The 23,518-nt window shown below is 55.1% G+C and overlaps 1 protein-coding gene across 3 annotated transcripts in view; it reads left to right on the forward strand.

Annotated features, from left to right (window-relative positions):
- The window catches only part of NTN1 (netrin 1), a 193,064-nt gene that overhangs the window by 114,332 nt on the left and 55,214 nt on the right, over positions 1-23,518 (forward strand). For all 3 annotated transcript variants that reach the window (XM_082372899.1, XM_082372898.1, XM_082372900.1), the window contains exon 3: positions 8,429-8,617. In XM_082372899.1, coding sequence (XP_082229025.1) covers positions 8,429-8,617 — 189 coding nt within the window. The remainder of the gene's footprint in view (positions 1-8,428; positions 8,618-23,518) is intronic.

Genomic DNA, 23,518 nt, shown 5'->3' on the forward strand with positions numbered 1-23,518 from the left:
GGAGAGAAGGAAGAGGGGGGCATAGTCTTGAAAGAGCGAAGTGCAGTGATATCAGCCCTATACCGGCTGTGCTTCCCAACTCAGGCTGGCACATCGAAGGGGCTCTGTTAATATTCGTTGAATGAAGAAATGAACAAGCAATCGTGCCGAAGCGTGCAATGTCGGGGGGTATCATTGGTGGCTCCGTCTTATGTCTATGCAATGTCAGGGGGTATCATTGGTGGTCCCGTCTTATGTCTTTGCAATGTCGGGGGTTATCATTGGTGGCCCCGTCTTACGTCTTGAGGTGTCGCGTCTTTCCTCTCGTGGTCTCTCTGGGAATTCCCTGGAGTCCCATGGAATATCCTCACCTCACCTGGGCACTGTCACACCCAGCATGGACTTGTTGACTTTTCTTCCAGACAAGCGAGTTGTCCAGTTCTCCTGGCCATGTCTAGGTGGTGCATTCCAACACTATTTCAGATTGAAGTTGACACAAGGCACTCCACAAATGATTGCAAGCCCTTGAGCCTTGGCTGGAACCAAATGGCTCCTGTGAGATGCTTCTAGTCTCTTAGCGGCCGCCCAGTCTCTCTGGCTCACTCCAGCTGGTCACCACTGCGTTATATGGGCAGCTGATGTCTCTGGTGACAACCTTTAAGCCCTGTGTTCAGGGGGAAGGGGTAGTCCTTGGAGTGAAGTGACAGTGACAGCAGCATTAACCAGACTTTTTCATACCAGGTATCTCTGCGAGGGTGGGGACCACCTCTGTCCTGCCCACTGTTCTATTCCAGCGCCTTGCCTGGTGCTGGGAACGTAGTAGGTGCTCAGTAAGTATCAGCCGAGTGAATAAATAAACCCATGAGCTCCCAGATTTGCCATTAATAAAATGAAACCTATAGTCGGGGATTTGATTGTTTTGCAGATCTATCTACATGAGCGATCATTTCTCTTATGCCCAGCTCACCTGTAAGACACGAAAGGATAGGGGCCCCAGAAATGCTTGGGTGGGTCCCGCCTCAGCCCCTGTCCCAAAAGGAGCCCTCTGAGAGCCCAGTTCAGTGTCCCCAGGTGCTGGCGGGAGCCAGGTGTGTGGGGAGCGGTGAAATCTCAGCCTGGTCATCTCACTAGACGCTGAAACTGGGCTCAGAGAAGCCACCACTGGAGCGGAATACTTAACATCTATAAACAAGGGTCAAACAACTTCTAAGTAAACAGTATACCAAGTAGAGTAGCAAAATAATAAATAAAAGGAAATACAAACTGCCCCAAACTCTTAAAAATAACTCAAATATTTTTGTTATTCTGAACCAGTCGTTTCAGAAGTTTCTTTTGAAACCAGACCTCTCCCCACTGCTCCATCACGTACGCCCCACCGCAAAACTCTCCCCTTTACCTCCCCGTGGGCTCTCTCTCCAGAGTGCCTTCCACTCCAACTGATTTCTTTTCAATTTAGTGCCAATTCCACCAACCTTTGCTGCTGGTCTGTGGACCACCAGTGGCAGCGCCTGGATGCCTGTTAGAAATGCAGACTCCCAGGCCCCAGCTCTAGCCCTTCTGAATCAGAATCTGCATTGGAACAGGTTTCCTAGGGGTCCCATCTGCATGTTGCAGTTGGAGCAAGGCCAGCAAGAATACTTGTCTGTGCTCTGGTTCTCTTCTCAGGCCCTGCCTTGTCTACCTGGTCCCAGCAGAATGGCCTCCCGACCATCAGTCCCTACAGCTCTGGGCACAGTTGGAAATTCCAGGTCTACTGTGTGGTTACCAGACGTCTGTCCATCTCCCTTCTGAGACACAAGCACCCTGAGGGCAAGTGTCTGTCTTGTCTGCCGCCATATCCCCTGCACGCACACTCCTTTTATTTATTTTTATTTTTATTTATTTATTATTTTGGCCGCCCCACACGGCTTGGGGGATTTTAAGTTCCCCGACCAGGGATTGAACCCGCGTCCTCGGCAATGAAAGCGCAGAGTCTTGACCACTGGGCCGCCAGGGAATTCCCAGAATCTGGCCCTTTTAAAGGCTTCAACTGGTGTTTGTTGAAGAAACAAATGTCTGTCACTCCCTGGGCAGCGTTTGAAGCTGCTGAGTTTGCTCTTAGAGGCAGCAGCAAAGAGTGTAAAGCTTTGCCTACCCTGGGCGTGGGGCGGGGGGGATTCACGATCTCTCTAACCCAGGCTTTCTCCAACTTGGCACTATTAACATTTGGGGCGGGATCACCCTGTTGTACGGGCTGTTCTGTGCCTGGTAGGGATGTTCGGCAGCATCCCTGGCCTCTGTCCCCGAGATGCTGGTAGCACCTCCTTTGGCAGTTGTGGCAACCAAAAATGTCTGCTGGGGGACAGAACTGCCCGTGGTTGAGAACCACTGCTCTAAGCCCTCACCCAGAATGTTCTGAACATTCTGTGGTGGTTGAGTAGGTCTTGTGGTCCTCACCCGGCAGCCACAGACCGAATTAGAAAAGGAATTGGTGAGGGAAGCGGCCCCTGCCCCCCACCCTGTAAACGCCCGTCGTGTCCCCACCCGCCCCGGTGGCCTGGACTTGTGGAAATGCGTCGCTGATCACGGTAGGTCTGAGAGCTGCGCTTTCCCGGGCACTCGGGCAGCTCAGGGCTGGGGGCTGGTTTCTTGCCTACAAAGCCCCCAGCCTGCAGATGGAGCATACGTGGGCCAGTTATGTGGGGCGGCTCGGCTGCAGATATAGAAGTCCAAAGTTCCCTGCTGGGCGGCACAACTAACCTGGGCAACCTTCTTGAAAGAATTGGCCTCTAGGCAGGGGAGAATGTTAGGATCGATCCTGTGTGCGGGGAGGGGGGGCAGGGCCCTGCACCAAGCCCAGAGCTCTGAGGGGGCCCATCGCCCAAGGCCCGTCCTGTTCCGCAAGAGCCCCTGAGCCACACGGAGTTTAGGGGAGTCAGGACCAGAGTTGCTGAGAGACAGGGCCAGCATCCGGCTTAGCAACGTCTGCCGATTCTTTCTGGGCCTGGGAGAGCCCTGGCGGGATTGGGGGTTAGCTCATCAGGCCTTTCGGGAGAGGGCCAGCATCTGTGTCTGGTAAACTCATCAAACCAGTGGATGCGATTCAGCCCCCATTGTGTACGGGGTCCCAGGAGGAGTCCAGGGCATCCTACTGTGGCTTCTTCTCCTTAGAGCACTGCAGTCCGCTCGAGCAGACAGGAGCTAAATCAATGAGTTAAAGCAGCAGGACAAGTTTAAAGTAGTTCAAAGCAACAAGAAAAATGTCACAAATGCCACGAGGCTGTGCCTTGGTGGAGGGTGTCATCCTGGCAGACCACACAATCCTCCATCTGTCCTGCGTTTCTACCTATCGACCTACCTAACCTGTCCACCCACCCGCCCGTTCGTCCATCCACCCATCCACCCATGCACTCACCCATTTATCTACCCATCATCCGTCTATCCTCCCACCCACCCATCATCCATTTATCCCTCTACTCAGCCACCCACTTCTCCATCCACGTGTCCATCCACCCACCCATCCATCCATCCACCCACCCATCCACCCATCCACCCACCCTTCCATCCACCCACCCATCCACCCATCCACCCACCCATCCACCCATCCACCCATCCATCCACCCACCCACCCATCCATCCACCCACCCATCCACCCACTCATCCATCCATCCATCCATCCATCCATCCACCCATCCACCCACCCACCCACCCATCCACCCATCCACCCACCCATCCACCCATCCATCCACCCACCCACCCACCCACCCATCCATCCATCCATCCATCCATCCATCCATCCATCCACTCATCCATCCACCTTCTCTCTTGCTTTCTTATTTTTGCGCTCTCTCTCATTATATATTGGGGTCCGCTCTGGCCTGGAGGATATAAGGGCGAACACTGTCCCCGTCCTCCAGGAACCAGCACGGCTGAGGGGAGCGTCTGTCCCATTTTATCTAAGAGCTTGCTGCTAAGAGTGCCCATCTGCCCCTCGCTCTGTGAGACTGGGAGCCCCTGTGTCCCTCACGGCCTGTGGCACAGGACCTGGCACGAAGCTGGAGCGCCTGCATGTGTGTTGCTTGAACTCCCTGGGGGTAGTGAGGGGTTGGACAATCCAGGTTGGTGGGAGAAGTTCGTAGACGCTTAAGGAATGGTGGTGACAGGCATGTGTTAAAAGAAGACTTAGAGGACCTTTTGAGGGGAGAGGAAAATGGGACCCCACCTCCTGGGCCCCTTTCCCTGCCAGGTTTCTGGTTGGGGGGATGGGGAGCTCGCTTTCCTCTCTCCTGCCCCATGTTTTGCCCCTGGGTCTGAAATGCAGCCACAGGTGATGTTTCCTTGGCGATCCCCACGTGACAGCTGAAGGGGAGGGCACAGAGCTTGGGGGCCAGGCCAGATCAGCTCCCTCTGGGTGGCTGGGAGACCCCTGGACAGGACACGGCACCTCGAGGGGCTCCTTATAAGCTGTGCTGCCCTCTGCCCTCCCTTCTCTCCCGGGCTGACCTTTTCGTTCTCACAAAGCTGCCCTTTCCTTCCCGCCTTGAAATCTGATAATGAAACTAATACCCAATATTTTTGCCTCCAAGAGAGGCAGGAGATAAACAGGAAGGCGTGAGGGATTAAGGTGTCTTTCCAAGGAAGGGGCAGGGGACAGACTGGGAGCTGGGCGACACTCTGTGTGGAGCCGAGGGATCCAGATGTGAGCTGCTTTGCCTGATGCATTTTTCCATTTGTGCAGAGAAAATAAAACAAAGAGAAAAGAAAACAAGCCGTAAAATACTTTGCAGAAGGCTGAGCGTGGGCAATTGCCACTGATGTCCCCTGACAGCTCCAAGAAGAGGGGGACAGGGCGGGGGGCGGGGGGAGCCCTGTCTTTTGATGTTTGGCCTCTGAGCTTTCTTTTGTGTGACCAGTTGTTTGGGAAGAGCTTTTGCTGGTGTAAGGTGCATATGGAAGGGAGATACCAATCAGAGGTTCCCCCTGGGGTGGGGAAGGGGGGTGCTGAGCTCCCAGGAGGGAATGGGGGAATAGCTGGACTGACTTTACAGATGTGGGCTCAGGCTTAGCATCTGCCTCCGAGAAGGGTCAGAAGATGCAGCTACTGAGGCCTTTCCTGTACCCGAGAGGCCTGAAGAAGTGATGCCCTGGTGATCCTTCCAGATCCCTGTGACTTCTGTCCTAGTAGGAAAGATCCAGATTCTAAGCTGTAGTCTAGGGCCAGCTGTTCCTTCCTGTGATGTGGGTCCTTTCCTCTGGGGCAGTGGGCCAGGAGCCAGGAGACCTGGGTTCTTGTCCTGGACCCCCATTTACTGGCTTGGTGGTCCTAGATCGCTTGATCCCTCTGAGCAGCCCCCTCTCACCCTAGTCTGGCTGAGTGAGTCCACAGTGACAATGAACTTGCATCTTTCCCTTTGCTGGTGGGCAGGGTGTAGCTGAAGTTTCTTTGCACCTGATTGAACTCAGCCCCTAGGGCTGGAGGTGATGAGGGGATACTTGTAAGGCTCTTGGGAGTCATTCTCTGGCTTAATTTGGCTTCTGGATGCTTCTTCCAGACTTCAGGCATAAGCTGAGGTCTTTTCTCTTGTATCACACACAGCGTCTCCTCTAGAGCCCTCATCCATCCCTACTTGTAAACTGTGTGTGATTTGAAGGGTGATTCTAGGAAGAATATTTAAAGAAGCTTATCATAACATCAGAGAGAAAAATTAAAGAGGCAAAATTTTTTTAAATCACAAAAGTTATATGTGAATAAGAAACTGGTAAAAATATTTGCAGCTTGGATGTAAAAAAGACAAATGGTTTTTAAACCATCGTCTATAAGAGCACTAGACATCGTAAGAAAAACACCCACCTTTTTTGAAATCTGGGCAAATGGCATGAACAGGCAATGCATACACACACAAAAAGAAATATAAATAGAAAAACAAACACATGGAGAAATGTCCAATCTCACTGGTAATCAAAGACATGCCATGCAAATTAAAATTGTGTGTGTTTGTGTGTTTTCCAGACGAATTGGCAAAGGCTAAAAAAAAAGAATGCTGATACCAAATGCATATTGTTATTCTTTTCTAGGGTGTGGAGAAATAGGAACTCTCATATCCTGCTGGTGGGAGAGTAAACTAGGACAGCGTTTCTTGAGGGCAATTGAGATCCCGAGTTAAGAACACCAAAATTTAACCTGGCGATTCTGCCCTGAGAAATTTACTGTACGACAATCATCAGAGCAGAGTACAGATATGCATGTTCAAAGGTGGTTACCATTGTGTTGTTTGTAATAGTGAAAAACTGGGAATAACTGCCCAATCTGGGAAGGCCGTGCTTTTAACTGCATCAGCTTCTGATTCCAAGGAGCCCATTTCGTGTATGCATACAGTGGAGGACTTTCAAAACTATGAAGGACATTATCTGACATAAAAAAATGTTCATCATTATGAGAAAACTGGCTTGGAAGCGAGAGGTACAAGTGTGATCCACGTGTGTAGGAAAGAATTAAATAGCTCCACAGCTGAGCAAATGTTAATTAAAGCCTGCAAGGAGAGACCCAGTATTAACAGCAGTTGGTGGAGATTCGAGTGCGATTTTTTTTTTTCTTTAACTTTCTGCTTTTGTTTTTCAAGTGTCTGGTATTAAGCGTGTATTTCTTTAACAATTACATAAAATGCGATTTAAAACAAGCTTAGCACAAAAGCAAGGGCAAATCGTGTTGTAGAGTGCGCAAGATTAGGCCAGATTTAAGCTGGAGGCGTCCTGGAGTCAGAAGCCTAAAGAGGAAGCAGGGAACAGTGTCACAGGGTGATATGAAGAGGGCTGTATAGGGGCTGTGCTGGAGCCCTAGGGAGCTCAGACCCCCCTGTGTGCAAGCCAGGCTGGCCGGAGGTGAAGATGGGCCTGGAAGTGACATTGAAACCAAGACACGGAGGTTGAGAAGGATGCAGGCAGATAAGGAGGGGGCTTGAGAGCAGAGGGTCCGAGGAGGCAAGGAACAGCAAATGCAAAGCCACAGAGGGGACAGGTGAGGGGTCCTCACACGTGGCATGCTCCAGAAACTGACAAAGTTTGATACAGCTTGAAGCATAAGAGGAGAGAGGGGAATGATCAGAGCTACAGCGGGAGGGAGAAGCAGGACCAGTTTATTCAGAGCCTGGGAGGCCATGTTAAATGATTTAGATTTTATTCAGTGGGGAGCCACTGAAAGATTTTAAACAGGTACTGGACATCTTCAGATACGTGCTTAGAACTCCTGCTCTGCTTACAATGTCGGGAGCTTGGAGGGCTCAGCTCAGGTGACAGAGGGGCCAAGGCCTGATGGATGGAGAGCAGTGAATGGGTTTGGGGACGGCGCCTTAGGGTCCACATAGAGACCCCAAAGCAGAAGCCGGCAATGTGGATTTGGGAGACAGGAGCTCAGAGGTGGGCACTGCCGTGAGGGGTGAACGAGGCAGACTGGGGAGAGCGTCAGAGCAGAGGGAAAAGGGTGCCGAGTCCAGAGGAGCATGTGGGGAACAGGCAGAGGGAAGCAGGATTAGGCAGGAGCAGGACGGGGGCAGGATGCTAAGGGCTTGTCCAGAGGACCCAGCGGCCAGGAGCGTGGGCCGCCACGCCGTGGGAAGTCATGCAAGTTGATGGTGGGAGGGGAGACGGTGCAGCGGGGCCCCGAGCCCTCAGTGGCAGGAGGAGGCGTGGGAAAAGGAGAGTCCAGCCCAGTGGCTGGAGCTCAAGGAAGTGGGGAGCGTGTGTGGGTAGAGGTGCTGCTGAGAAGCAGTGCAAGTGTCTGCGCCGGCTGCGGTGATCAGTTGGCACCCACCGGGGTGCTTAACCAACACACGTTTATTTCTCATAATTCGGAGGCTGGAGTCAAGAGCAAAGTGTGGGCAGGGTTGGTTTCACCTGAGGCCTCTCTCCTTGACTTGCACCCCTGCCATCTCTCTGCGTGTCCAAACTTCCTCTTTATGAAAAGAGGACACCAGTCAGATGGGACTGGGGCCCACTCTTGTGTCCTTATTTTAATGTAATCATCTCCTTAAAGGCCCCATCTCCAAGATAGGTCCTCTACCAAGATGTCTCCCAATACAGCCCCGTTCCGAGGTTCTGGGGTTCGGGCTTCAGCACATGCATGGGGTGGGGGGAGACAGTTCAGCCCACAGCAAGCAGGATTTGGGCACAAGGAGGATGCCAGCCGCACCTCCCAACTCTGACTCGTGTGATGAGCGTGTGGGCCGGGGGGAGTGGGGATCGTTTGAAGGAAGTGAGCCCTCTCCACTGGAGAGGGAAGCAGCCGGCTGGCGACGGTTCAGGTACTGCCAGGTGGTCAGTACCCGCTGATGAACGCAAACAGGGGAGCCAAGGAAAAAGCTCCCGGAAGAAAGGCTGTCTCAGGGTCGGGCAGTGGAGGAGGGGGAGCTGGGGGGACGGGGTCTCCGGCGCCCCTCCTGACTCCGCTCCTGACCCGTGTCCCTGTCTCCCGTAGCCTGTAACTGCAACCTTCACGCCCGGCGCTGCCGCTTCAACATGGAGCTTTACAAGCTGTCGGGGCGCAAGAGCGGAGGCGTCTGCCTCAACTGTCGCCACAACACGGCCGGCCGCCACTGCCACTACTGCAAGGAGGGCTACTACCGCGACCTGGGCAAGCCCATCACCCACCGCAAGGCCTGCAAAGGTAGGCGGGGCGGGCCTGGGCCGCCCCTCCCCTCCCCTCTCCTTCTCCTCCTCCGGCGTTTCTTTTTTCTAGTCCCCACGCTGAGATCATCGCACGCACGCACGCACGCCTCCCAGGTATCTGGAGGTGTAAGTCGGAACAAAGGGGCAGTGGAGAAACGGCTCCGGGAGAAGAAAGGAGGTGGGATCCCCGCGAGGGTGCAGGGCTCCCGGGCCCCGCCCCGCCCCCTCCGTCGGCACAGGTGTGCCGCATACCACAGGGCGGGGGTCATGTTCACCGGGCTTACCGTCGGCACAAAGGACTCTCTTTCACCAAAACCAAGCAGATGCATTTCTTTGGATGTGTGCGCACCGCTCCCCCGCCTCCAGCCCCCACCACTCACACAGATGCGCACCTTCACTGTGATGTCGGCAACTGGGGGGCTGGGGGGGGCGGGGCTCAGAAGAAACATTTAATCCACCTGCAAATAGTTTCACTTCTCAGGACAAAAAATTAAAGGGAGATGGGGGACCCTATTTTTTTGTTCACTGAAGCAAGCAGTAATGTTTTAACTTTCTGCTGTTTGTTTTCTCCCACTAACAAAAATGAAGCGATGGTCAGATGACTCAGAGGAGTTGATGAAATGCCAGGGAATGTAGTGACATTGGGGGAGGGGAGAAGTGCTCTCCCCCCACCCGCACCCCATTTGCTTTTGGGAATTCCAGGAACCAGGACTCTCCAGGTCCAAAACGTGAGGCCTAGCGCCACGGCTTCCTGTGAGCATGGCTTCCCGAGAACATATTTATCTCCGAGGCCTCTTGGGCCACAAGCCAGCATGGCTGGGGTCCTCACATGGGCCTGTAAAGACCCTGACACCGGAGAGACACAAGCCATGGGAGACTTAGGCCCAGATGATGAGCTGCAGCAGGGAAACCCTCCTATGGCCACTGCTTAGCCTTGGATGAAGCCAAAGTATCATCCTCTTAACAGGAAATCCACCAGATGTTGGGCACTTGTGTGCAGGACCGATTACATAATTCGTGGGCCCCAGTGCAAAATGAAAATACGGGGCTTCTTGTTCAGGAATTGCTAAGAATTTCAAAATGGCAAGCAGAGTTTCAACCAAGCGTGTGCCCTTCTGAGTGTGGGGTCCCTGAGCCGGCCCTGCTTGTGCAGGACGCTGTTCTCCAAAAAACAGGTTCCCAGTCTGTCTCCTCCTAGAGAAATCCCTTGGATTCCAAATGAGCAGAGATGAATAGGATGGCTTCCAACACACAAGCAAGCTCTCCTTCCAGATCTGTGGACTTAAGGCTGCCTCTGGTGGTTGTCGAGAGAAATTTAAGCATAAAGGTAGCTGGGTTGTTTCCACATTAAAAAACAACTGATCAGGTGGGCATCCCCCAGGAGACTTTGAGCAGGGGCTGAGAAAGTGACCTGGGCAAAGGGATCCAAGAAACGTCTACGGTGGCACGAAGGCAGGGGCACCATGGAAGGAGGGCTTTGGGTTTTCAGAGAATGTAGTTGGAAGGTAGCCAACGCCTTGTGCCCAAGTGTTTGTTGTTTCTCTTCTACCGAAGAAATTGAAGTCAGGGTCTTGTAAACAACTGGTTGCACATAGATTTCGTGGGGATTTGGCCAAGAAAATTTAATCAACAGGGGCCAGTCGGGTGGGCAGCCCTGTGCCCGCGGATGAGAAGGTCTGGGCTGTGTCTGGAAAGGCAGTGGTCACTTCCTGCCATGCCAGTTTCTTCTGTCAGAGCAGGAAAGGCATGTCCCCTGGAGAGTCAGGAAGGAGCAGGGCCTTGGTCATCTTGCCGTCTTGCCTGCTATCCCTTTCGTCTGTTGCCGTGGGGAGGGATGAGGGCCGTGTGTGGCCCTTCACTGCGGGGAGCGAGCTGTCAGGAGGCCACGGGGTGCTGGGAACCTGCAGATCGTCCTCCAGGGCTCTGCCACTCTAGTTAAATGGTGTGGAGCTGCCGGCTTCCTTTGCTGGTTTCCAGGAGGGACAGATGCAGGCAGATGAGGGTGTGGTCCTGTCTTATTTCAAATGCTTTGGCCAGCCTCGGTGGCTGGGTCCTTTCTCCCAGCCCTGGACAGCGACTGCTTTGGTGGTAACGCTGGGAGAAGAACCCATGGAAGAGGAGAAAATGTAAGGATGGAATCTAATCAGGAGGACACTTGCTTATCCTTCTGGGGAAATGTGGCAGGAAAGGGTGGGACTCTCAGTGCCTCCTGATTGGTGAGGAAAGACAGTGCTTCAAGGATCCTGCCTCCTGATTGGTGAGGCAGAGCATTGCCTGAAGGGCCCTGCTTTGTGATTGGTGAGAAAATACAATGCCTGAAAGATCTGCTCTCTGATTGGTGAGAAGAAGAATGTGACCTAAAAGGTCTTGCCATTTCATTGGTGAGGAAAGGCATCTGTTGAAAGTTCCAGATCTTTCCCCTCAGCTCTTTTTCTCCTGGTGTCACCCCCTTAGGGGATGTGGGAACTTTGAATCCACAGTTCCCCCACCAAAGAAAGACCCTGAGATCTTGGTGGGAACCAGTTGTAGGAGTTCAGATGCCGGCAGGGGGATGTGTACCCTTGAGATCTTCAGACAGGCGTCTCTCCATCACCCCGCCCCTGAGGAGTCCACTGTCTTGTCTTCCCAGGGCCGGATGGTTTAAGGAAATGGTTCCCTTAGTGGAAGCATTTGGTCCCAGCATTTTGATCTCAGATGGTTTGCTCTCAGGGGCTTCCAAAATCATGTAGATGTGGAGTCACCCCCAGCCCTGGCCCCATTGTAGCTCTCGGGTGAAGGCTGCACTTCTTTGCTCTGTTTCAGATGCATTTCATGGGGGAAATGGGACAACCAGCAGTGCCTCTTGACTCAAGTTGGCCGTTGACCTGAGGGTGCTTGGGAATGGCTATTGGGGCCCCTTTACTCCCAGGGTACCCGACTTCCCAGGGTCTGGGAGGAGCCCCGGGCAGGGGCTGAGGCCACCCATACACTGCTGGTGATTGGCTGACTTCCGACCTTGTTCAGTTGAGAGCAGGGGTGGACCCAGACAAGAACAGCTTGGAGCAAGGGTATTCCATCCCAAACATCATTATGCCGTTCCCCCATTTGGGAAGTTTCATAGCAACAAATTTGTTGGGTTCTTTCTCCCCTCCCCTAGCTTAGAACCAGACTGGGGCTGGCAGGGCCGGTGCACACAAAGGGCTGTAATCAACATGCCAAGGAAGCAGGCGGCTGCACTCTCCGCTATTCAGCGCGATTTCACAGCACTGGGAAGGCCTCATTATGGCGTGGGCTGTTGTCCTATACAAAGTCAGACGAGATGAATTTCTCCCCTTTCTCTGCAGAAGGGTGTGTGCATGATACTCGTTCTGGAATCTGTCAAAAGATAGGCGGTTTTGTTTACCATTTGTCTTCTTTATGGACTTGGGGGCTCTTTCTCTTTAGAGCCGGCAGAGAAGACGTTACCATTTAACCATTTCAGCCGTGCCTCCCTTTAAACGATATTAATTTATCATCTCCCCAAACCATCTGTGACGGATAAAGACATTCCAGGAGTCTCCCGTGAACCGAATTGTGATGAGAATGAAGAAATTACCCACCGCATCTAGCGCCCCCGCTCAGAGCGGCCTGCTTCTTTCTCTCGTTGACCTGCCCCCTTCAAGTCCACGGTCACCACGGCTGATCGCAGGCTGCTAAGAAGGTGCCCGAGTCCTCAGAAGATGCGGGCGGCAGTGGGCAGGAGCCTGCGATGGTCCACACCAGCTCTGCCAGGGCTTGCTTGCCGCTCCCATCCACCCCTGTTTCTTCCAGCAGCTCTGCCAAGGGTTGGGGAGGAATCGAGCATTTTGGGCCACGCCCTGGCCTCCCCAGCCACTCTGATGTGTAGCCAAGGCTGAGAATCAGGGCGGTGGGAGAATAAGAAATGAGTACAGTGACCTGCTCTTGTGTTGAGAAAGGGGATATTCACAGGTGACCTAGGATTTATTCTTTAGAGGGGGAGCCTTATGTTTTAATGGCTCTCTTCCTGAAAACTGGGCGGAGGGGGGTGTGTGTTTAAAATTGTGAAAATTTAAATCTTGCTGGTAAGGCTGGGAGCTTAGTTATACAGCCTGATGCTCCAGTGTCCAGATGAAGGCTGGGATTGGACAGTCATTACTGCTTCATAGTGTGTGTGTGTGTGTGTGTGTGTGTATACATATGTGTATGTCTAGATCTGGTTGGCTGAGGATTTAGTCACCGCACAGCTAGGAACCCGGGACCTCCACCCCTTCCTGACTCTAAGCTAGTGTCCATGCAGCGGAGAAAAGCCTAAAAGCCTCAGAGATGCCCTTTTGATGTGTGGGCTCCTCGTCACATTTCCTTTTCCTAGCATCATCTTGGGAGGTACAGGGAAAAGCCTTGGTCATCTTGGCAGGAAGGTTCTCAGTGGCTGGAGCGGCTCCCAGCTTAGAGGGCAGAGACCACAATCAAAGCCAGCACCCACGGGGAGAGAGACAGTCAGAGGAGAGGAAATCCTCATGGAAGGGCTCAGCTCCAGCTGTGGCCTGTGTTGGTGCAGGCTTCCTTGTTCCCTGGGAACATGGGGGTCAGAATCCTGATCTCCAGATGTGCTCCAGGCTCAAAGCCCGGAGAGCATCACGCAAGTCATGGGACCTCCCTGGACCTCGGTCTCCTCATCTATGAAATCATATTCAGATTTACGGTCTCTGAGCCCCATACAGCTTTGACACTCCACATAACACATCCTCTTTTTAAAAAAAAATCATAAATTAAAAAAATTTTATGGGTCCCTGATCCAATAGGACAAGGTCTTGTGTAAGTGAAGTTTGTGACCCGGGAACTTGGAAAACCTGGCAGAGCCAGGAAATCGGGTGGAGGCGGTTTTCTCCTAAGATCCTTACAAATGAGGAGAGTCTCCCATCTTGTGACTTGGCCCTTGCGGTGCCCTGAAGTGGGGTCTTTCAGGCCCAGCCCTCCATCTCATTCCCCTGGGCCTCCTTGGCCAGTCTCTTCACCTCCCTGGGTGTCAGTCTCCTTGTCTCTGAAGCTTGCTCTCATCCTGATTTTACATGAACTCTCCTAGAGGATCCCCCGGGGTCCCCGGTCTGAACAGAAGAGCCTCCTCATGTTTGCACTCCCCCAGTTAACAGGGGCTTTTTACTTGGGAAATGCCTTCTGCTACGAGAAGAGCAGCAGGTTACCACAGCCACAGGCTAGGGATGAAGAGCTTTTAAAAGCATGGAACTTGGAGTTATTGAGACCAGGGTTCAGATTCCACCTCAAGGCAAGGTGTTTACTCTTCGGTGCCTCAGTTTTCCCATCTGAAAATGGGGATAATAGTAGTCCCTCCTCCCTCCTAGGGTTATGGTGTCGATTAAATGAGACGATGCAGAGGAGGTCCCCAGCACATGGCGTGCATGCCACACTGGTGAGCTGTGACAATTATTAGTACGAGCGGAGAAAAAGAGAGTAACCAGAGCCCCTGCCATTGCCAGCATGCACACCAAGTGGATGGAGACCATTCCTTTGGCTCCCCGTGGCCTTAGTTCTTTCGGTGAGTGTGGTGCACAGGACAGCCGGCCCCTCTCACTTGAGAGTCGCAGCCCCGGGGTGTACTTGAAGGCCGATTCCCACCAGGCTGGGCAGGGCCCCAGGGATTTGCCCTAATGCCGTTGCACACCCTTGATAAAGGATTTACACGCTTTGGGAGCAAAATTGCTCCCGAACGACTGGAACGGCAGAGATGGGTGTCCGGCAGCCAGCAGGCGGAGGCCCTGAGCGGAGAAGGTGGGGAAGGGCTGTGCGCATCGAGACGCAGCAGTTCTGAAGGTGCTGCTAAGAAAGCCCTGTGGCACCTGAGGGGCTCCCGATGGGTGTGGGGCTGAAAGGTGGATGCGAGGCCCGAACTGGTCCTCACTGTTGGTCATCGGGTGCTCCAGCACCTCCCCCACTGCACTGTCCAGCCCCTGCCCGCCTACCGGAGCCTGTGCGTGCAGACAACACACACACACACACACACACACACACACGGAACGACCTGTAGGACCTGTGCCTTTCGCCTCAGCTGTAAATCAGGTGCAGGAAGACTGTAGTTAACTAGATCATGGAAGGTCATAATCCAGTTTGGGATGATGGGGCTCCCCCACTTCCACTTCCTGCCGTCTGCACCTTGATCCGAAAGAGAGGTCGTGCAGCTTGAAACGTTTCTTCTTTTGTCCCTCGTTAGCAACTGCTGGGAGAAAGAAAAGCAGAGCCTCGGAGGAGGCGGACCCAGACAGCTGAGATGAAGTTTGTGGATTATCTGTGGATTTAAATTATCCTCGCCCCCTCATTAGCACGGAGAATTTAGGAGTGGGGAGTGATCGTCGTCGTCAGGGTTGCCAGTGACCTCGGTTGTGAGGGGAAGGTCTTTGCTTTGTGCCCCTCCTACTTTCCTCCAGAGTCACAGGGTCCGTGAAACGGCCTCTTCCCCACGGAGAGGGCGGCACATTGGCCCTGAGCGTGTGCATTGATTCAGCCCATGTTCATGGATTGCCTGCTCCAGGCGGAACTGGGGGTACAGTGGTGACCAGGACAGACACGTACCCCTGGAGCTTGTGTTCTGGAGGGAGGTTGATGATAGAGAAGAAAAAGTAAGCAGAGGATGATGACAGATTGTGGCGAGTTACGTGGAGGAAATAAACAAGGTGGAAGGAGAGAGTAACTGGCGGCAGGGGAGGGGGAGGGGAGCTGCTGTACAGGGCATCCCGGGAGGACCTCTCTGGGGATGGGATGGACTTTGAGATGAGACCTGGGGTGTGAGGCACAAACAGCCATGGGGGCACTGAGGGAGGAGCAGTACCGTTGCCTGGAAGCAGGTAAGGGCTGGAGGGCTCTCTGTCAGAAGGGAGGCGACGGGCGCAGAGAGGAGGGGGCCCGTTGCAAGAGCGGTGGATGCCACTGGGGGGCTGAGGACCAGTGACTGGAGAGATACGTCTGGCTTACCTTGTAAGACGCTCCTGCTGTGCGACGTGCCGCAGGTGGGAGAAAACATCTGTGCATCGCATATCCGACCAAGGACTTGAGTCCAGGCTGTGTAGAGGACTCGCAGAACTCCACGATAAGACAACCAACCCCTGAGCTAGAAATGGGCAGAATACTTGAACAGCTACTTAGCAAAGATCCAGGGATGGCAAATAAATACCCAAACCGTCATTTGTCTGCATTAGGGAAATGCAGATTAAAACCACAGCGAGATGCCACTACCCACCCATTAGAATGTTGAAAATAAAAAGTCCTGACAGTCCCAAGCACTGGCGCGGGTGTGTGGTAACCGGAACTCTCGCACACGGCTGGGGAATTCAGAATGGCACAGCTGCTCCGGAAAACAGTTTGTCAGTGTCTTACAAAGTTAAGCATAGACCTGCCATAATACTCAGCAATGCCTCCCCTAGGTATTTACCTCAGACAAACGAAATCTGTGTTCACACCAAAACCTGCACACGGATGTTGATAACAGCGTTATTCGCAACTGCCAAAAACTGGAAACAACCCAACTGTGCTTCAGTGGGTGAATGGACAGCCAGTGGTGCACCCGTCCTGTGAAATCCGACTCAGCAATGCAAAGGAGCACGCTGTCGATTGACACAGCAACATGGACGCGTCTCAAATTCACTGGGTGTAAAGGAGGCCAATCTCAAAAGATTACCTACTGTATGATCGCACCGAACATACGGTACCTCCATATATTTTACATACGGTAAATCCCAGAATAAGATGGTCTGAAAAGCTGTAGGGACCGAGAATAGATCCTGGGTTGCCAGGAGTAGGGACGGGGGGGCTCACTGCAAAGGAGGAACACAGGGGGTTCTTGGGAGAGTTGGGCTGTTCTGTGTCCTGAGTGTGGTAGTGGCTACAGGACCCTGTGCATGTGATAAAGCCCATAGGGGTGGACACCACAAAAAGCGAACTTGACCGTGTGTGAATGAAACGATGATGATGATGGTGATGACACGCTGCTTCCGTAGGGCTCTGTGATGCTGACTTGGACCTCCTGGTCCCCTGTCTCCCATTCCTCATGGCTCTGAGCTCACAAAGGGACCAGTCCCCCTGGGGTCGGCATTCACTCCTCCTCCCTGCCCTGCCCCCAGCCCGCCTCCCTGAGCCCCACCCACTGTCTGCACCTTACCCGAGGCCCTTCCCTTCTGGAGTCCCCAGCCATCTCGGCCAGCCTCCACGTTTCTCTTCTCGGGGTCCATTCTCCTCACTCTGTTGGGGAGCAGAGAACACCCCTTAGTGACTGATATGTGTCCTTCCCCCAAGCGCCACCTCTGGGGGGTCCCACCAGGCTTCCCCAAAGAGGCCCAGCACACATGCAAGAGACATGGGAAGCCTTTGGATCTGAACTTGATTTTCTCTGAAGATTCTGGCCCTTTCTGTCTTCGTGCACAAACTCTCACCTGCGCAGAGGATGCTGCTCTTTCTTCCCCTCCCCCCACCTCTCCCTCCCCCCACCTCTCCCCCCCACCCCCGCCGCCTCCCCCCACAGCAGCAGGAGCTCAGCCTGGTCCACATAACAGGGCCACTCCACAGGGCCCCGCCCGCCCCCGCTTTCTTTGTGGATGGTGTCCAGGTACACAGACAAGTGTCACTCCAAGCAGAGAAGGGTGTTTCACCCTAACCCAGTGCCACGGGCAGAGGAGGACCTTGGGCCTAGGCTGTAGCCCTTGGAGTCCCAGGGACCCCCTGACTGTCTCTAACGGTGCTCACCGACGGCAGTGTCCCAGATTCAGGGCCGGGCGGTTTCTCTCCCTACCGCGCTCCTCTGCAGCCCCGAGGCCTTGTGGGCACTGGAAGGGGCATTTCCGGCAGACCCTGGCTGGGAAGGGCCGCATCCGGCACCTGGCGTTTGGCACTTTCTTCTTAAAGGACAGGAGTGGCAGGCTCCCCGCACGCACGGGGCGGGCGAGGACGAGGCCGCCCACGGGCAGGGCCCCTGGAGAAGCTCACGGTGCGGCCTCGCTCCTCTGACCCGGTGCCAGCCTCCCGCTCAGCCCGGGCACCCAGCGCGCTCCCCGCCTGAGGCCTGCGTGGGCCGCCCTTTTGCAAACGGTCCTCAGGTTGATGCGTCAGTGAGAGCTGTTGTGGGATCTGAGCTGGGAGGGACTCGAGCCATCACGGAGGTCCTGATGTCTGCTCCACCGGCCTGCTGGGGCGTCAGGGGCCCTCAGAGACGCGGCCTACCTGGAGAAAGCTTCCATCCCCCAGCAGAGGCAGCGACTTCCACAGGGGAGCTGAGGCGTGAAAGGGCCCCCAGGCTGCTTGGTTGAGTGGCGGGACAGTCTGCCTTCTCCTGAGGCCCAGGACGCGCCTGGGCAGAGCCCCTCGGGAAGAAGACGCTTCCCTGAGGCTGAACACAAGCTGTGAGTGTGCTCAGGGGCCCAGAACAATGTACCACAGGCCTGGAGCTTAAACAACAGACATTTATTTCTCACTGTTCTGGAGGTTGGAAGTACAAGACCAAGGTGGCCGCAGGGCTGGTTCCTTCTGAGGCCTCTCCTTGGCTTGGAGGCGGCCGTCTTCTCCCTGTGTCCTCACGTGGCCTTCCCTCTGGGTGTGTCTGTGTCCTCATCTCCTCTTCTAACGAGCACACCAGTCATACTGGATTGAGGCCCACTCCAGTGACTGAATTTTACCTTAGTCACCCCTTTAAAGAACCTGTGTGTGAGTACAGTCGCATCCTGAGGGATGGGGGTTAGGACTCCAGCATTTGAATTCTGGGGGGGACATAATTCAGTTCATAACATGAGTTCACAACTGGCTGGAGGCCTGGGTGGTGGCCGTGAAGACATCTGAGGTGAGGTTTGGTGCTGCGGTTGTTCTGTCTCCCCCTCCTGTCGGGGGCTGTTCCAGGGGGTCTGGGTGCCAGGCCCGCTCCCCTCTCCTCCACACGCATGTGTCCTGGGATTGCTGCCATTTGAGGGCCCCTCCCCTGGAGCCAGGTCCTCAGGAAAAGTAGGTAGATGTCCTGGTGGGAACCCAGGATGGGTTTCCAGAGCCAGGGCTTGAGCTGCAGTGGAGGGGGGCCAGCCTCAGGCGTGCCTCTCCTCCTGATGGGAGCCGTGGGCCTCCAGGGATCCAGGGCAGAGAGCGTGAGAGGGAGCAGGAAAGGCAGTGTCCCGGGGTCAGAGCTGAGAGGGCCTCTGGCCATCACGGGGGCCCTGATAGCTGCTCCACCGGCCTGCCTTCCAGGTCAGCTTTGCGGGGGCTCTCGGCAACCCTGGTACACTTCTCGTAGCTGACGACCCGAATCTCAGAGAGGAGATTCTGGCCCAGTGCAGCAGGTCATGGTGTCGGGTGGCGTGGCCCGTGGGTGTGGAGGCAGGGCCTGGTGTGCCTGGCAACAAGAGTGCTTTCCTAGACCCCTGGGCCAGGACACTGCAGTGGGCCGTGGCAGTCGGGGTGACGGGCCCAGGGGACAGGCCACTGCCCTGGATCTTAGCCTGTTGAGTTGGAAACAACTTTAGTGCAAGTATAGACCTCCTGCCTTAGAGATGAGTCACCCGAGGCTCAGAAAGAGTGAGGCGGTAGCTCAGGGTCACACAGCATTACCGGCAGGGCAGGGTCAGACCTGGGTCTCTCGACACTCATCTGAAACCTTCTGTGTGTCCTGAGCTGTCCGTTTCTGGCTGAGGACCCAGAGCAAGGACAGTCTGTCTTCTCCTCTGCACCGGGAGGCCCTCCAGCCCACATGTTCGTGAGAAACCTAATCCGGCCACCTTCTCAGGGCCCTGGGCTTCCGCTTGGTCTCACCTTCCTCTTCATGGAAAAACCCTCCGGTAGGTTGTTTCCCAGGACCAGGTGCTGCCTGCTGCGTGCACACGGGTGACCTGCTGGGGAAGGGCCTGACCTCCTCTGTAAAGGAGTTGCTGACTTCCCAGGAAACGGGCGTCACCAAATGGGCTTCTTGTGGCAGAAAACATTCTGACCCAGACCTCGTTCTTGGAAGAATCGGAGAGGCTCTCTCTTTGTCCCCTTAACCAGACCCCCTGCCAAGGAAAAGGCTTCCACTTGCCTCACATCTGCATCCTCCCGGCTCAGCTTGTCCCCAGCCACTCCCCTGCCCACTGTGGCGCTGCGTGTGCGTGTGTGTGCGTGTGTGTGCGTGCGTGAGAGCCTGTAGGGATCTATGTGTGTGTGTGTCTGGCTGTGTTTGGGGGTTGTAGGGATATGGCAGGATCCCTTTGGCTTTCTCTCCCTAAGGACCAGGGCTGGGGCCTCCTTTGTGGGCAGCTCAGGCCCCCTTCCTATGACACTGCTAGCTGGATTCCCTGGTCCAAGGCTATAGAGGACCGTCTGTGGGCTGTTGTCATCCATCAGTTCTCCTCACACCTTGAAGCTCACCCTTCTTTGCACAGAGGGTATAACTTAGGCTTTCCTTATTCATGGGCTTTTGGGAAAAGTCTTTACTTTGGGGCCGTTTAGCTTGGAATTGAGAATGAGTGCAATGCAAGTCTCTGTGTTGGGAGTGCATTCGGCTGCACGTAAGGGACGTCACCCGGCCTTGGTTGTAACAGGGAAGTGTGTATTTCTCCTTGCAGAACAAGAAGCACAGAGGGGCAGTCTAGGGGGTGAGGGCCCTCGGTGATGTGCTCAGAGATCAGGCGCTTTCTGTCTCCCGGTCCGTGGCCTCCTCTGTATGGTCTTACTAACTTCACAGGCTGGTGTGAGGACCAGAAGGACTACCTATGGGAGCGTGGATGTGCTCAGGTGTCCCCAGGTGTCCGGGTGGCAGGGCTGTGCTGCAGGAGTGCTCCACCTCTGGGGATGGTCCCGCCGCCCTGGAGGTGACCTGAGTAGCCTCCTGAGACCCCCCACCCTGTGGGACCCTGCTGGCTTCTCTTCCTGGAACAGTGATTTTCGAGGAAGCACAGTCAGCCTGCTGCCTCTGTGAGACCAAGGGCCAGTCGGTCAGAGTCTTTGCGGAATCCTGGGGGAAAGATGTGGAGACCACACAGCAAATTGCCCTCTCCTCTAACCAAAGGATGGCCCTAAGGATGCACCTGCTCCACGAAGCAGACACGCTGCTTTGCCATCACCCAGGGTGGCCCTCAGCTCTGCCGACCTCAGCTGGTGCCCGGCTCCTCCCCGGCAGCCCACCAGCCTGGGGGGTTAAGGGGTCACCGGCTTCGAAGGGCCTCGGGTGAGGGTGATGCACGCTGCTCCCCCCAGATTCTGCTCTGGGCTGGCCCCTGCCTCGGTTAAGACGACCTGGGCCTGCGGGTGACTTGGCTCTGAGCCTCCAGTGACCAAGCAACCTTTGGTGATCTCCTCCCAGCCAAGTCCAAGGCCCAGAAGTTACTGGCACGCAGCTGTGTTCCGTCAGCACGGAGGGGAGGGCGTCTTGGCCTGGGTTTTAGGATTACCAGCAGGCTTGTGAGGCCGGCCAAGCGAGGTCAGCTGGCAGGGGCCTCGGGACTCCACATCTGCCTGGTGCCCACACCCGCGGCAGCGGCTTGGGATGCCAGGGTCCTGTGCTGTGGCCCTCTTGCTGTCACCAGGCCAGCTCAGAGACGCTGTCTGTGCCCCGTCACACTTCCCATCACAGGGAGGGATCTAAGGTCAGAGGTCGTCTCCCACCATCCCCTCCTCACATTATCATTCGCAACATGCATCAAGACTGAGTGAAGAAGAAGAAGAAGAAGAAAGAACCAATAGGAAATGAACTTGAATTTAGGGTAGATTTTAGACAAGTTTCTAACAGAAGGATTTGCTGCTGTCTACAGGGGCAGGATTGGGACAGTTCCATGTCCTCCCCCAGGCCTGTGGTCCCTGCCATCCTCTCACCTGACACGGAGCACCCCGCGGCCAGGACCCCCCACTCCCAGAGTTTCCAGAAGCTCTCACGTGTCCAGACACAACTTTGACAAACAATTCCTCACATTCCTCTCCTTTCTGCCCCCTCCCCGCTCCTTCTTCCTCTTCCTAATTCTCCTCCTCAGCCACTCCTGGGCCCGAGGCCGGCTGGGAGAAGGCCACATCTTCACGCACGGCCTCCTGCCCTCACGCTGAGCAGTGCGGCTGGGGAGGTGCTAGTTTAGCTCTTTCGGGAGCTCTGCTCTCACTTATTCCCGGCATACTTTTTCCCCGTTGGGAGTAGAAACAGAGCAGCTCTGGCACCAAGTGAAGTTGCTGCAGGATGCCCTCCTGCCGACGACTCTCCACCCTCTCCAGGCTTCCCTGGGGAGGGGGAGAGGGGAGGGCAAGGGGGACCCCAGGGATCCGGGGAGAACTTTGGCCTCCTTCATCCTGCCCTCCCTTCCCTACCCGCGCTGAGTCCACTGCCTAGGTCCAGGGAGGCAGGTGACCTGTGTCTGCAGGTCCCGCAGTTCTTGCCCGAGCATCACGGAGTTGGTGGCAATCTTAGTCCACTAGGGCTAACATAGCAAGACACCACAGACCGGGTGACTTAGACAACAGATACTTCTCACAGTTTTGGAGGCAGAGAAGTCCAGGATCGATGTGCCTGCAGATTTAGTGTCTGATGACAGTTGCTTCCTGGTTTGCAGACCACTGCCTTCTTGCTGTGTAGAGAGATAGCTTTTCTCCTTCCTCTTCTCAGAAGGGTGCTGATCCCATCATGAGGGTCCCACCCTCATGACCTCATCTAAACCTAATTACCGGCAACTTCCCTGGGGGCGCAGTGGTTAAGAATCCGCCTGCCGATGCAGGGGATAGGGGTTCGAGCCCTGGTCCAGGAAGATCCCACATGCCACAGAGCAACTAAGCCCGTGCGCCACAGCTGCTGAGCCTGCGCTCTAGAGCCCGCGAGCCACTGAGCCTGCGTGCTGCAACAACTGAAGCCCGCACGCCTAGAGCCCGTGCTCTGCAACAAGAGAAGCCACCACTGCAGTGAGAAGCCCGCGCACAAAGAGTAGCTCCTGCTCAATGCAACTAGAGAAGGCCCACACGCAGCAATGAAGACCCAAAGCGACAAAAAATAAATAAATAAATAAATAAACCTAATTACCTCCCAAGGGAAGGGCCCACCTCCTAATGCCATCACATTGAGGGTTAGGGCTTCAACATATGAATCTGCAGGTGGGGACACAATCATTCAGTCCATAATAGAGGGGATGTTGCCTCAAACTCCTCTGGCCATTTCATCACTGGGATTGGGTCCTTGGAACACAGGGAGGGAGCCTCAGGGTGCAGTGTGATAGGGTGGGCAACCCCAGCTCTTTAGCCCGTTCCAAATTAGGAGGAGGGGTGTGGGGTACAGCAGCGGCTGGCCTAAGAATCAGGGCCTCACGGCACCTCCCAGCTTGGCCATTCCTTTTCTGCAAGGTCCTGGGGGTTCCTTCACCTTCGAGTCTTCGCATTAATCGGGGTCTGTAAGTGATCGCTGTGACTCCTCCTAGTGCTACGGTTGATGGGCTTTGTGATCCAGAAGCCTGTGTCTCAGACTGCCTGGCTGCGGATCAGGGTGGGTGGACAGAGCAGAGCGGGGGCCGCAGCCTGGGGGGGGAGGTCGCACCCCCGTGGTGAATCCCCTAGGGCTCCATCACGCCCCACACTCTGTCCCTCCCACCCAGAGGGTCAGGAGCTGGCTGGGGGCAGAGGAGTGACAGGGCACAAACCAGCCTGTGAGGGGCAGGCGTACCCCCAGTTCTGACTCCTGCACTCACGCTCAGCCCGTGGGCTGTGTAGACCTTCCTCCCGGGGCTTCAGAAGGGCTCCCCGACTTCACCCTTGCCACCCAGATGGTCCTTTCAAGTCGGTCTGTTCTGATTTTCATTCCCCTGTTTCCAGGTAGGCCGGTGGTCAGGCATCAGAGCTTCTGGAATGTGTGCGGGCTTGGCTCCCCCAGCCTTGCTCTTCCCCTGGGATGGGGTCCCGGGCGCCACTGGGTGGGGAGGACCCTGGGGGGAGGGTGTGCTCT

The sequence above is a fragment of the Balaenoptera borealis genome, assembly GCF_965194805.1.
Source record: "Balaenoptera borealis genome assembly, chromosome: 20".
NCBI lineage: Eukaryota > Metazoa > Chordata > Mammalia > Artiodactyla > Balaenopteridae > Balaenoptera > Balaenoptera borealis.